We start from the raw sequence: 13,051 nt of genomic DNA, 5'->3' as shown, positions 1-13,051 counted from the left end.
AAAAATGATCCAATAGGACTCAACCCATTAGTTGCGTGTCTACCTGTTTTTGCACATTCATATTGTAGAATGAAATACATTATGTCTTCTTTTTTATCTCCAATACTTAATAGTGTTATTTAATGATTATATAAGTTGCTTCTTTGGGAGTTTTTTTGGTCATTTAACAAAGCAGCTTATGAATAAAATGCATCTTAATGTCACCCTTTCTAATATTCTTACCCATCTCTCTCCTACTCACCTCTTCCCTCACTCTTCTTAATGATGTAGAATATACATTGGATTCTTGCCTGCATTCCCATCTCTTCTTTCTCCTCTTCATTGGTCCACCCATTTCCCCTTGACCCCACCCCTGGAGTGTTTTTCTTTATCTCAAAAGTGAACCAGAAATCTGACATAGCCTGTTTATTTTCATATTCTGAACTTCTATCTTGCTATTCAGTGTGTATAGTGGTATAGGGGTCACTCTCAGCATAAGTCAAAATTCATGACCTATATGCAAAATGTTAGGTATATATTTCTAGGCTTTTGAAATTGCCAAAGCAAGTGTCCGATGCATATATGATGCTCGTCTCGGTCAGATGACAACTCAAGTCACTTGTTGCATCTGGGCACAAGGTAGGGCCTTGGCCTTGGGGAAGGAGAGCAACCCCCGAGCTCTGCCTGAGCCCCTGGAAACAGAACAATAAGACTCTGCTTCCCGATGTCTACCGCTTGATAGGAAGGGACAAAGTATATGCTTCAGAAAACAAGTTTCCAGTGATTAAATTTCAGTTTACTGCTGTCCTAGAATTATCAATCTATACCTTCATCATCTATGGAGCAAACTCTAGCTGTTAGTATTGTCTACTTTTTAGAGAATAATATTCTTTTTTTTGGGGGGGGGTCCGGTTGTGGGGCCTGAACTCTGGGCCTGGGCACTGTCCCTCAGCTCTTCAGCTCAAGGCTAGAGCTCTACCACTTGAGCCACAGTGCCACTTCCGGCTTTTTTCTTTTTGCTTATGTGGTGCTAAGGAATCGAACCCAGGGCCTCAGGCATGCAAGGCAAGCGCTCTACCACTGAGCCACCTTCCCAGCCTGAGAATAATATTCTTAGCTTATATATTTTTTTAAATTTTTAAATGAAGAAAGGCACACTAACTTCAGAGTTTTCTACAGTGACTTGTTTTGCCCAGGATAAAAAGGGTTGTAATTTTTTATGTTTCTGATGCCCACAAAGCGTCACTAAGTTGCAAGTGTTGTACGTTTTCAAGACCTTCATGGGTCAGAAAACTAAAAACCTATATGCTGTTAAATAGGCCTTACTAGATTATTTTACATGAATAATATTATTGATAATTGTATCATGCTTTATAGCAATTTAATATACTTTCTATCAAGTGATTGTAGCTACAAATATCTCAATGTACAACAATATCATATGTTGTGATAAGAATATAATTGTGAAATCTACTTGCCATCGACTTTCTGTACCTTACTTTCCATATTACTTCTTATTATCTCTCATATATATATATATATATATATATATGTAACTAGATAGTTAGCTCTTTATTTTTATATACTATTATGTGGCCACACACTAATAGATTGGTCTTCTTTTTGCAAATTTTTCTAAGTAAGTAGCTTTTCAAGTCAATTACATAATAATTGAGAGATATTAAAAATGTTTTCCCAAAATTTACACTCCATTATTGGATTATACCATAGCAGTTGTACAGTAAGTATTTGGGACACTTAAAAATTATGAAGAAAACACTATAATTGACTTATCATCACATGCTAGCCCTTGCAGCTTCTCTATATGACTCTTATACCCAGTCTCTCACATAGGATTTATTTGGCCCCTTTACAGATTATAAACTTGGACCTCAGAATTATAATAATTTTTGTCCAACTCACACAGGAGCAGGGCCATAACCAAACTTCCTTTTCTAACCTCAACATCTGTTCTAATTACTACTGCAAGATGTGGTTTCAGAGCCCAGAAGAATATCTAGATGTTTCTCAGATTCCCTGAATATGTTTAGCATGTCAATGTGGCTTGAGTTCAGCAGGCCTTCCTTGTCAACGTAAGTGTCAGAAATGACTACACAATATTATGTAACTGATTCTATTGTAGGAGCTTCTGGTAGAGGGTACATTGAGAAATTCATATTAGAGGATTATTTTTCTCATGATTTTGGAGATTAAAACTTGAACCAGGTAATTAACAGAGTTGGACACCCTGCTATAAAGATACTTAATATATAAAACCTAATATATAAAACTCACAGTTGGAGGAAAAACAAAGGAACATATACAACCATTGGTAAGACTCAGAAAATAAACAGACACCCTACTCATAAAACAAACACAGAGTTTTCACGTTTTATTTGCATCAGGGAAATTTACCTCGTAACCTTTTATATTTCAAGTTGAATCAAAGTATATATTAATTTGTTTTAATATATGCAGCCATCAGTTACATATTGAAAAAACAGTAAAAACAAAGTGGAACCAGATACCATAATGTTCAAAGGACTTTGAAGACTGAATATGCTTTAAATCATCAATTAATTACCACCAGTCCCTTCCCACACCAAATCTATGCTCTCTGTCCCAGGTAGAAAAATTCACATGCTTTTCCTGCTAACCAAATTTGGCAGTCAGTCAAGTTTATCTAGAGAGTCAGTGCTTTGAAGGAGGGTATGGAGCCTTGTGAGACACGTGTTACCATTCCAGCCATACCTCCAGGTGCTTTTTCTATAGGGCTTTTTGAGGTAAAGAGTTGCTTTGTGGGCAGGCCAGCCTGGGCTGGCTGTGATACTCCTCCTTGTGCTTACTTGTGTGCAAGGGATGATGGGCGTATGCCACCATGCCTCAACCTTGGGTGAGATGATGAAATCTTCTTCTTCTTCTTCTTCTTCTTCTTCTTCTTCTTCTTCTTCTTCTTCTTCTTCTGATGATGATGATGATGATGATGATGATGATGATGATGATGATGATGATGATGATAATTTTAGCCTGGGGGTACCTCACACCATAGTCCCCACATCTCTACTTCTCAAATAGCTACAAATACAGGCTTGATTGCCCGTGCAAGCCTAAGATTTCTTAATGCTTATTAACTAACAAAAGTAACAAAAAAAAAAAGAAACGCTGTTAAAAAACATAAACTTTCTTATTAAAGAAAATTAAGGTTTGTCATTAATATTTCTAACCACTCAAGAATCGTTTTCTATTTGGTGAGACACTACGAAAGAGGAAATTTTGATCACTTATTTTATGAAAGATATCAATCCCCTCCCTCCCTCTCCCCCTCTCCCCCCCCCCAGCAGTAGTGATCATCTCCATAGCAGACAGAGTCCCAGGCTCCCACAAGATTGCATGATAGGTTCTCTTCTTCTGCTTGGAAATCTTTCCTGGCTGTGGGACCTGCCAGATCCTTCTGACCCTGCAGGCTGTAGCTCAAATGACCTGGTAGCATTTTCTTAATCACACAACGGAGACTTTACCTCCAGTCTGGCTGAGATGATTTATTGATTTTATTTTCTCTTTTGTCATGTCTACCCAATAAAAGTCAACTTTAAAGTGACTTATTAAACTCAAATATTATAAAATTGACAGGCAAAAGAGCATTGGAATGAAGAAACAGTTCTAAATGTTAACAAATAAATAAGAGAGTTTTCTTTGATCACCACATCTGTGGGGACTCTTTGTGGTTGTCTGGCACAGGGTGTTGAGAGGAATTCTGTAACTTACTCAGGTTCATGGAGGAAAAACACCATGATGAATTAGTGATGTTTGTTCTCAGTGAATTCAGGGTGACTACAGGGGAATAGCAGCAAACAAACAAACAAACACACAAGCAATCTAGACCCTGTATTTTTGGAGTGCTACAATGTATTAACCTAGTATGTTCATTGCATCATCAGTAAAGCTAGTATTTTCAAGGTGTGTTATATTATTTCTCTTACATAGTTTGAACCGAGAGTGATTCCAATATACTAGTATTTTTACTTTAAATTAATTAAAAATTAGGTCACATAGTGCAGACCACATGCAGTCATAAGGTATTAACACATTTTTAGGAAAAGTTCCCTAAAAATGTGCTGCAACTTTGCTATGTGACATTGTTGAGGTAAAATTTTTTCATGTTGTTCTGCTGTGGTGTATCTTCTCCCATTAACTGAAAACAATGTTTAAAATATATTGTCATAACTATTATATACTTTTCAGGGGACTTAATGATTTGATTTCCATTAAAAAGTGGCTTAGAAAATGAGTTAAATGACTCTTCTATATTAAATAGATTATGTACACATACATGCAAGCATTTTATATGTGTATATGTATGCACTGATAATGTACACATGTACATCATGCACACATATACATATGTACATGAACATACATACATATATATATATGTATATATATATATATATATATATATATATATATATATATATATAAAACAATGGCCACTGGATTGGACTTACAAGCAAGGATAAACACCTTTCATTTTAAGACATTAAAGATATTAAGAATTAAAATTATGAAATTTCTTTTAGTAAATCATACAGTATTTCACCTTTTAAGAAACTCTTGTCAATTCACAGTGCATGCATTTTTTTTTCTCTCAGGTATTTCTTTCAAATAACACCATAATGGGATGATGGGGCTGACACTGTAATCATAGTCAGTAGAAAATTATGAGTCAGAGCAAACTTTTCTTTTTACATGTTATTTCAACATGACATCTCTGTGCAGTGAGGTGAGCAAACCCTTGTTGGATTTAATTAAACTTTATATAACTTGATTCCAACTTAGATGCACTGCAGCACAAGAGTTTGTGAATTTGACAGTGTTTATGTAGGTCACAACTCTATTGCCTGTCATTTTTATAATTCACATTTCATCCCAGTACAAATGAAGAGGGGGTAAATGTATTACAAAGTGGAAGGAAGGAAGGAAGGAAGGAAGGAAGGAAGGAAGGAAGGAAGGAAGGAAGGAAGGAAGGAAGGACAGAGATAGAGGGGGAGGGAAAGAGGGAGGAGGGAAGGGAGGGAGGGAAGGAAGGGAAGGAAAGAAAGAGAAGAAAGAGAGTCTATATCAGTTGGAGGGTATTTTTTACTGATAAATATCATTCTCAGGAATTAATTTTACCTCTTTCCTAAACATGAAAACATTAAATAATATGTCACTATTCATATTTATGGGAACATTTTCACCAAACTTAAATCAGAAGGAAAATATAGAATATGGCTCTCAGGAGCTCTTCTATATTTCTTCAACACATTTATGGTATACCAAAAATATGTTATTTTCAGCAAGCAAACTCAGAGCCAACACTACATCTTTATTTCCAGATTTCCTACTATCAGGGGAGGTTTTAAAATCTGGAGTGTTATAAAAAAAAAAGCCAGTAACTTCAAGCTGTTATTATGAATAGTCTACCACACAAAAAAAGAACTGAATAGGAGTTTAACAAGTTCTTTACAGAAAGTTTAAAATTACAGAAACAATCAGCATTGATTTCAAAGTGTGGATGCTGTCTTTGTCTTCAAAGAGTTGAGGGAAAACATCAAATTCTTCGTGATTGCACAGGAGGGACAATAATGTATATATAAGACAGAAGCTAGTTAACACTGAAATTTACCCTATTGAATGGAAGTGGACATATAGGAGCTAATTTCTAATCAGAGTGTATTTTAATGTAATATTTACCTACCACATGTCAGAGAATACATGTCACTCAAATACTGGAGTAACCCCCACTCAAGGTCATGAGAGGAAAAAAAAAACTTTTCTGACTGCTTTCTCAAACATGCAGACATTCATGCACATTTGGCTATTGCATGATCAGTCATTAGTAGTACTCTCTGTGGGTTTTAGATTAGAAAGGGCTCATAGATTAAAGTCCATATCCTCTCAAGGCACCTACTTTGGGAAAAGATAAGAACTAACGTCCTGGAGGCCAAGTAGAGTTACCTTCAGCTGAAAGGAACTAACCCTTGTGTTACTGTATTTGATTCTGGTGCCCTGCGTTGTGTCTGTAAATTTTTCTAATTTGGGGAGGGGAAGGGAAATAACAAAATGTTGACCCAAGATTACAGGTTAATCCATAGTAACAATGAGACATAGAAGACACTATGGTGAAAACGAACTTTACAACTTCAGGGGAAGGGAGGAGGGAGAGGCTGGGGAGGTGGGGAGGGAAGAGATGGTAGGGGAAAAACAAAGGAGGGGGTAACAATCCTGGATAGGAAATGTAGTCATGACCTAACTCATGTAATTGTAACCCCTCTATACAGTATCTTTACAATATTTTTTTTTACAAAAAAGGAATTATTAAGATAGAAAAAGAGTTAAGTCCTCCACATTCCAGCACGTTTTCCTCCAATCCTAGTATTTTAATTCAGAGCCTCACACTTGTTGGATAGGCAAACAATCTACCCTGTGAACCATGTCCCTACCCCCAGATCCCACAACCTAACATCTTTTGTTGGTCAGAACTAAAATATGAAAATGTTGCAGATCCCAGAAGATGGAAAATGTTAATATTTCTGCTGATTACTCTGCTGGTGTTAGTCTTTTAAGTTTTTCATTTAAAATGCTAGAAACTTCAGAGATAATTTCATATTTATTCTTGCACATTAAAAGAACAAAATGCAATATAGAAGTTCCTTCTATAACTCAATGTTAGATGCTTATAGAAATACACCTTAAGCTTTGTATATCAATTTTAGAATGTGTTTCTTTCTGGCAACACTGATGAGGCTCAATTCCAGATAACAATTCCAGATAACAATGTAGATAGCAAATGCTTACTTCATATGGTACCATAGTTTTATGGTTATTGTCATATACTCTGTTGTTAAAATTTGCACATAGTAAACATTTTTCTTTTTTTATAGTAAACATTTCTCAAATCCAGTCTGAGATACTTGGAAGTGCATGTTTTATTATCTTCATCCTATTAATACCCATCACTACTCACACAATACCTACAGCTGAGTCTCCACATAGCTCAAAAGAGTAAAGGAAATTGCAAACAAGATTTTAATGAAGAATTTCCAATGTGAGTTTCTGCTTTTTTTAGTATAGAATTTGCAACAAATAAAAACAATAGCATCTAATTTTCAAAAAGAAAATCAAGTCAAGTACAAACACGTAATGCTCTCTTACTATCCTCCAATAACAGAATTGTACCCATGAGACAAGAAGGCCTATTAACTTTAAAGATTAACTTTTCCCTACAAGTATTTATCAATTAGGACAACTAATTTTGAATTTGATGCCAACTAAAGAACTTGGAAGTTGAAAGCTGATGCCACTTAAAACACATTGGGGATGTATTTAAAAATATAATGCAAATTAAACAATATTGAAAATGTGATGCTGTATGTTTGTAAGTAAAGATTAATTTTAAAAAACTATATTAAATGTGTATACTTTCTTTAATTTTGTCATGTATTGACAATAGGGGAATAATACTTGAAAGATAATAGTGCTTGTGAAACCAAGATTATCTAACTTTTTCCTCATCCTGGGGCTTGAACTCAGGACCTGGGTTCTGTCCCTGAGCCTCTTTGTCTCAAAGCTAGCGCTCTATCACTTAAGCCACAGCTTCACTTCCAGCTTTTTTTGAGTAGTTGATTGGAGATAAGTGTCTCACAGGGACTTTTCTGCCCAGGTTGGCTTTGAACAGTGACCTCAGATCTCAGCTTCCTGAGTAGACAGGATTATAGGCATGAACCACCACACCTAGTCATAATGATTTTCTTTTTATTAGTTTGCATGAACTAATGTAGTACCGTTTATCTACCAATGAATTTTAGTGGCTGAAAGCACATTTTAAGCTTAATTTCTACTTCCTAAGACAAGTCCTACTTCCAAAGTCCTGTGTTTGGACTACAATCAAACTCAATATAAACTGATAATGTTGGTTTCTTAATTCATTTAAATATTATGTATTAAAAGTATCTTTTGGAGGGAGTATATAAATTGAGATAAGATAAGATAATTGGACAGTAACTGTTGTTTTTCTATTTCTGCATTAACTACAAAAAATGCTTGTTTAGGAGGAGACCAAACTTGGAAATTGTAAATAAGTTAAACTCTCTAAATGACACATTAAAAATATGTGTGTGCATATTTTCCATAACAGGAACATTTGATCCCTAGTCCATATGAAATAATATTACATATTTACATATTTAAGGAATTATACTAGTGTGTGTATATATATATGTATATATATGCAAAACACTGTTGCATGTGTACATGGATATAGCATATTTGTTAGAGATTATTTGGATCAATGGAAAGCATATTTCTCATATATGACCAGTAATGAAATTATAGGTGAATAGCTGTGCAATATAATGTAAGTTGCCCTTTATCAGAGCACACCTATTTAAGTAATAATCCAGTAACCTTTAAGAGCTGAACTCATTAAGTGCTGACTCAACCCTCTCATCGGTGAGAACTGCACAGTCAGGCTCTCTAACACAAGCTAATAAATACAAGTCCAGCAGTAAACCATCCCCTAAAGCCTTCATGTGCCCTGTCCGTGCACTTTTACAAGACGGGAAAGCAAGCGATTGGATCAGTCAGCCACGGTTCATTCTCCTATCACAAAGAAATAGATCATGTTTCAATTTAATCCACACCATGAGCTTCTTTGAATTTATTCTACTCTACTTCTACAAGATATACTATAAAGCTTTCCACTCTGTTTCCAGAACAGAAAGAAAGAAACATGCCGTTAGCAAGTCTACTTGAAGTTAATTTGTTATGATATTTTAAAATGTGTTAAAGATACTTCTGAAAAGACCCATCATATTAAAAAGTTACTTGATAGCAAAAAATTTTAGCACAGTCATCTTATTTCCCATGTGTAAAGAAAAATGTTGAGATTTTCCTGCTACTTTTTGTCTCATGATGACCTCTTCTGGTGAGTTGTTCATTATCTTAGACTTATGGAGTTACCGTGTTTTCTCCAGTGAATGTCTATAACATGAACACCTTTACCAACCATATTCTCTCTTGGAGCCATACATCATGTAATTTAACATTTGTATACACCTAAACCTGAAATACAAAGAACTGAAAACAGGAAGAGGCTCCTCATTAGTAAAGAACCTCAGCATTCCTGTTATTTAGTTCATTCACAGCTTTGGGTTAACTTTGGGTTTCGGTTGCACATTTAAGTTAAATGAAATGAAAGTCTATTACAATGAGTCTAAACAATAGAGAAAAAAGATCTCAATAAATCTTAGCAATCAGTTATAAGTGATTAAAAAGTAGTGGCCTCTACATTCTCTTCCACCAAAATCTAAGCAGTAAAAAAAAACTGTACATATTTCTGAAATAACAACAACTATTTTATCATTGGAAAGCATCAGTCCAGGGACTATAAACTCTCTTGTGGACCCATAGTGAATGTTCTGAGTTTCATCCATTGCAAAGAACGCATGCAGGAAGAAGAAACACAGAAACCTGCAAAGCTCCAGGAAATCAGGGCCAACAATCAGGCTAGATCACAAATTTCACTTAGAATGAGTTTATTCCCCAGGAAAAGTGGCAGCACTTTCTGTGTAACCAGACCTTGAACTGAAAACTTAAATCTCATTAGAAGAATTTCCCAAGGATACAGTGTTAACCATTTCTTTAAATATATCAACTTCAAGCCTTGTATCATCAAAATGTCAAGTTAAATGTAAAATTGGCAAACATTAAAATACATAACTTTTTGAGGATATATGGAGAGAGAGAGAGAGAGAGAGAGAGAGAGAGAGAGAGAGAGAGAGAGAGAGAGAGTTTCGTTTTTAAGCTAATTACAAGCTATCTCACTACCTCTCCACACTTCAAGGGAAGGAAAGCTAATACAGAAGTTTGGAAGATATGCCAGAATACTCATAATGACATCTTTCTGTAGAAAGATGTTTGACCATCCTTCCAGTGGTCTTTATCATTGGCACTCTTATCAATCTGTACACTGTAATGAGAACACTAGTATTAAAATATAGGCAAAGTTGCATCTCGATGTCCGAACGCTGCCGAGAGTGGACTGCATCAATTATACTGAGTACGAAGATACTGAACTTCTCCCTCCCCCGCAAAGGAAAACACTTTTTTATGAATTGCGGCATCGCTATGATAAATGTTTGCTAACTTATTTATTCCTCCTCAGAAATCGAGTATGTGCTTCTGAATACAACCCTAAGGCCTCCAGCCAATCTTTCTATTGCTTAACTCTTTGTGAGCCAAAGGAGCAATCATTACCACTTCAGAAGCAGCACTTCTAAAGCAATGATGGAGGTGACCGTTATCTTCTATTTATTGCAAACCTCCCCAAACACTAATGGAGTTGTTTACAAGGCTCGTTTAAAAAACAACCACCACCACCACCACCACCAAACAAAACAAAACAAAACAAAAAAAACAGATAGACGTTATGAGCAGTATCATGACTTCAAAATTCCTTGAAGCAATCTCTTCATGTCTAGAAATCTCTTCACTACTACGTGAACAACGTTTTAGCCCTGGCACGGCTTGAGACCTATTCATTACATCAGACTCACGAGGAAGGAAAAGAATTTCAGGTACAAAGTTGCCTTCGCTCTATATTTTGACTCCTATTCATAAGTAGATATTAACTTTTTAAGGATGAAGAGGAGTCCAGGAGGAGGAAGAGGAGGAAGAAGAGGACGAAGAGGAGGAGGAGGAGGAGGAGGAGGAGGAGGAGGAGGAGGAGGAGGAGGAGGAGGAGGAGGAGGAGGAGGAGGAGGAGGAGGAGGAGGAAAGAAGAGGAAAGAGGAGGAAAGAGGAGAGAAGATCTATAGGTTCCTGTTTAATACACACTGCTCTTGGGTGCTCAGACCCGCGCTCACTGAAGTGAGAACCATACCTAAACACATGAAACTTATGTTGGCCAGGGGACTCCAGTGTGGCCTCCAGTGAGGCGCCCTGGGCTCCATCCACACAAATAACTCCCCAGGAGCTGCCACCAACGCCGCCGGGCCCGCCGGGGCCAGGCCATCTCCAACACCAGACACAACTTTCAGACACAGTAGGGGCATCCCCAACCCCTCTGCCCCTCACAGACACACACACATACACACACAGACAGACAGACAGACACACACACACACACACACACACACACACACACACACACACGCAGCGGGCGCGCGGCGCTCTGGGCTTTTGGAGTTTGCACCCCTGCAGTGGCCGCGAGTGCGTGACGGCCGCGATGCCCACGTACCAAGGGGTGGTTGGTGGTGGCGGCGGCGGCGGGGAGGAGGGGGACAGACAGGGGGACCAAGGAGTGAGACCTGAACGCATCTCAGAGTTGCTGCATCCCGGGCCGGGGCGGGGGGGGGGGACCTCACTGCGGCACTCCCCGGAGGGGCTCCGCGGCCCGGTGCGGAGCGAGGGCGCGCGGGCGCGCACAGGGCTACTTACGGGACGCGGAGGGGGCCGTCCAGGCTCTGCAGAGGCAGCTGCTGACCATCCAGAGCGCGAGCGCCGCCGCTCCGCCGCCGGCCCGAGCGGCCGCCCGCATCCTTCCTTCCGCTCTCGGCGGCGGCCGAGCTGTACTCCACGCGGGCTCGCTGCGGAGCTGCGGTCCGCCTCTCCCGTGGGCTCCTCCGGGCGGGCGGGCGAGCGAGCTGGGCGGTCCTCAGAAGAGCAGGGGGGCGAGCCCAGCCCCGCCCGCGCGCGCGCGCCCCGCGCGCCCCGCGCCGGGCTCCACTTCTTCTGGGCTAGGAGCGGGGGAAAACAGCCCTGGAGAGGCTTCGCGTTCCTTCTCTGCTTTGGATCTCAAAGCCAGACCAATGGCGCGGGGAGGGGGGGTGCGGGGGGGGGGGGAGAAATGCAGATCAAGAAGAAGGAAATGGAGTGGGGAGGGAAAGAGATAGAGAGAGATGATGGGATGGGAGAGGAGGAGGCTGACACCTACCCCGCCCTCTCCTTCTTGGGGAGGGGGGGGTTCTCCAAAAGACGTCGGGGGTCTGGGGGAGATCGGAAGCGCGGAGGTTGCGGGAGAGCGCCGCCGGAGCCGCGGGGACCCGGGCGAGCGCTCGGGTCACGGGTTCCGCAGCCGCCCCGCAGCTCACACCGGGAGCTCGGGATGTGCGGGGAGGGCCCCGCGGCGCACGCTCCGAGTCAGCCCCGCGCCGCCCTGCCGCGCATCTCCCTCGCTGGCGGAGCGAGCTGCAGCCGCCTGGGCCGTGCGACAGCCGGGGACGGCGCCACTGCCACTGGCGCCTGCGAACCCGGGCGGGCGGGCGGGCGGGCGGAGGGAAAGCCCTCCCTTCCCCGGCTCCTCCTCCTCCTTCCTTCCTTCCTCCTCCTCCTCTTCTGCTTCCTCCTCCTCCGCCGCCGCCTCCTGCTCCTTCTGTCCGAACCCCCCCCCCCCTCTCTGGCTGTCAGAATCTCTCGGCCCTGCCCTCGCGGGGCTGGGACCAGCCGGGGTTCCTCCGGCGGCGGCCGCGGGGCGGAGGAGGGAGGCGCGCGCGCGCTGGGCCCTGGGGCGGGAGCTGGTGCTGTCCGCGGTGCTGAAGTTGGCGCGCGCTCGCGGGTGGAATCTTGGAACCCTGCTGCGAACCCCACCAGCCCCGCGGCAGGGAGAACCCTCCTCCCCCGCTCCCACCGCCCCCCTTCGCTGGAGGCCTTGGTGTTCTGCTCCTTCCCTCCCCCTCCGAGAGAGATGGTACAGGCTTCCTTCCCTGAGCTCCGACACCCCTGGGAGCCACAATCAGGCATCCGGCCAGCCAGGTCTTTTCCGAGTGGTTCTAACACCAAGTGATGGATGTACCCACGTCCCGACGGACTGGAGGCCGGGCGGGAAGGGCGCGGAGGCCTGCGATGCAGACGTCTTGCACATGTAATTCATCCCTTCTACGCGGGCACGCACCCGCAGGCACACGGACACAAAACACGCGCTGCTGCCAGAAAACTACCATCAGGCCAAACGTGCACATCGACAGACACGGCCCCAAAACTGAAATGGATACACGGGAGGCGGATGGGGGGGATGAGTACCCCGGGTACCCCC

The 13,051-nt window shown here is 41.5% G+C and overlaps 1 protein-coding gene across 1 annotated transcript in view; it reads right to left on the bottom strand.

Moving 5' to 3' along the window:
• The window catches only part of Cntnap2 (contactin associated protein 2), a 1,671,549-nt gene extending 1,659,854 nt beyond the window's left edge, over positions 1–11,695 (bottom strand). Inside the window, exon 1 of the mRNA XM_069996967.1 lies at positions 11,458–11,695. Within this exon, the coding sequence (XP_069853068.1) occupies positions 11,458–11,557 (100 nt within the window). The 5' untranslated portion in view covers positions 11,558–11,695. The remainder of the gene's footprint in view (positions 1–11,457) is intronic.
• Between the last annotated feature and the right edge of the window lie 1,356 nt (positions 11,696–13,051).

This window comes from Dipodomys merriami, unplaced genomic scaffold (assembly GCF_024711535.1).
Source record: "Dipodomys merriami isolate MVZ:Mamm:240054 unplaced genomic scaffold, mDipMer1.0.p SCAF_5, whole genome shotgun sequence".
In the NCBI taxonomy this organism is placed as follows: domain Eukaryota; kingdom Metazoa; phylum Chordata; class Mammalia; order Rodentia; family Heteromyidae; genus Dipodomys; species Dipodomys merriami.
Note: the sequence above shows the minus strand (reverse complement) of the source record. Positions and strands in the feature narration are given on the sequence as shown.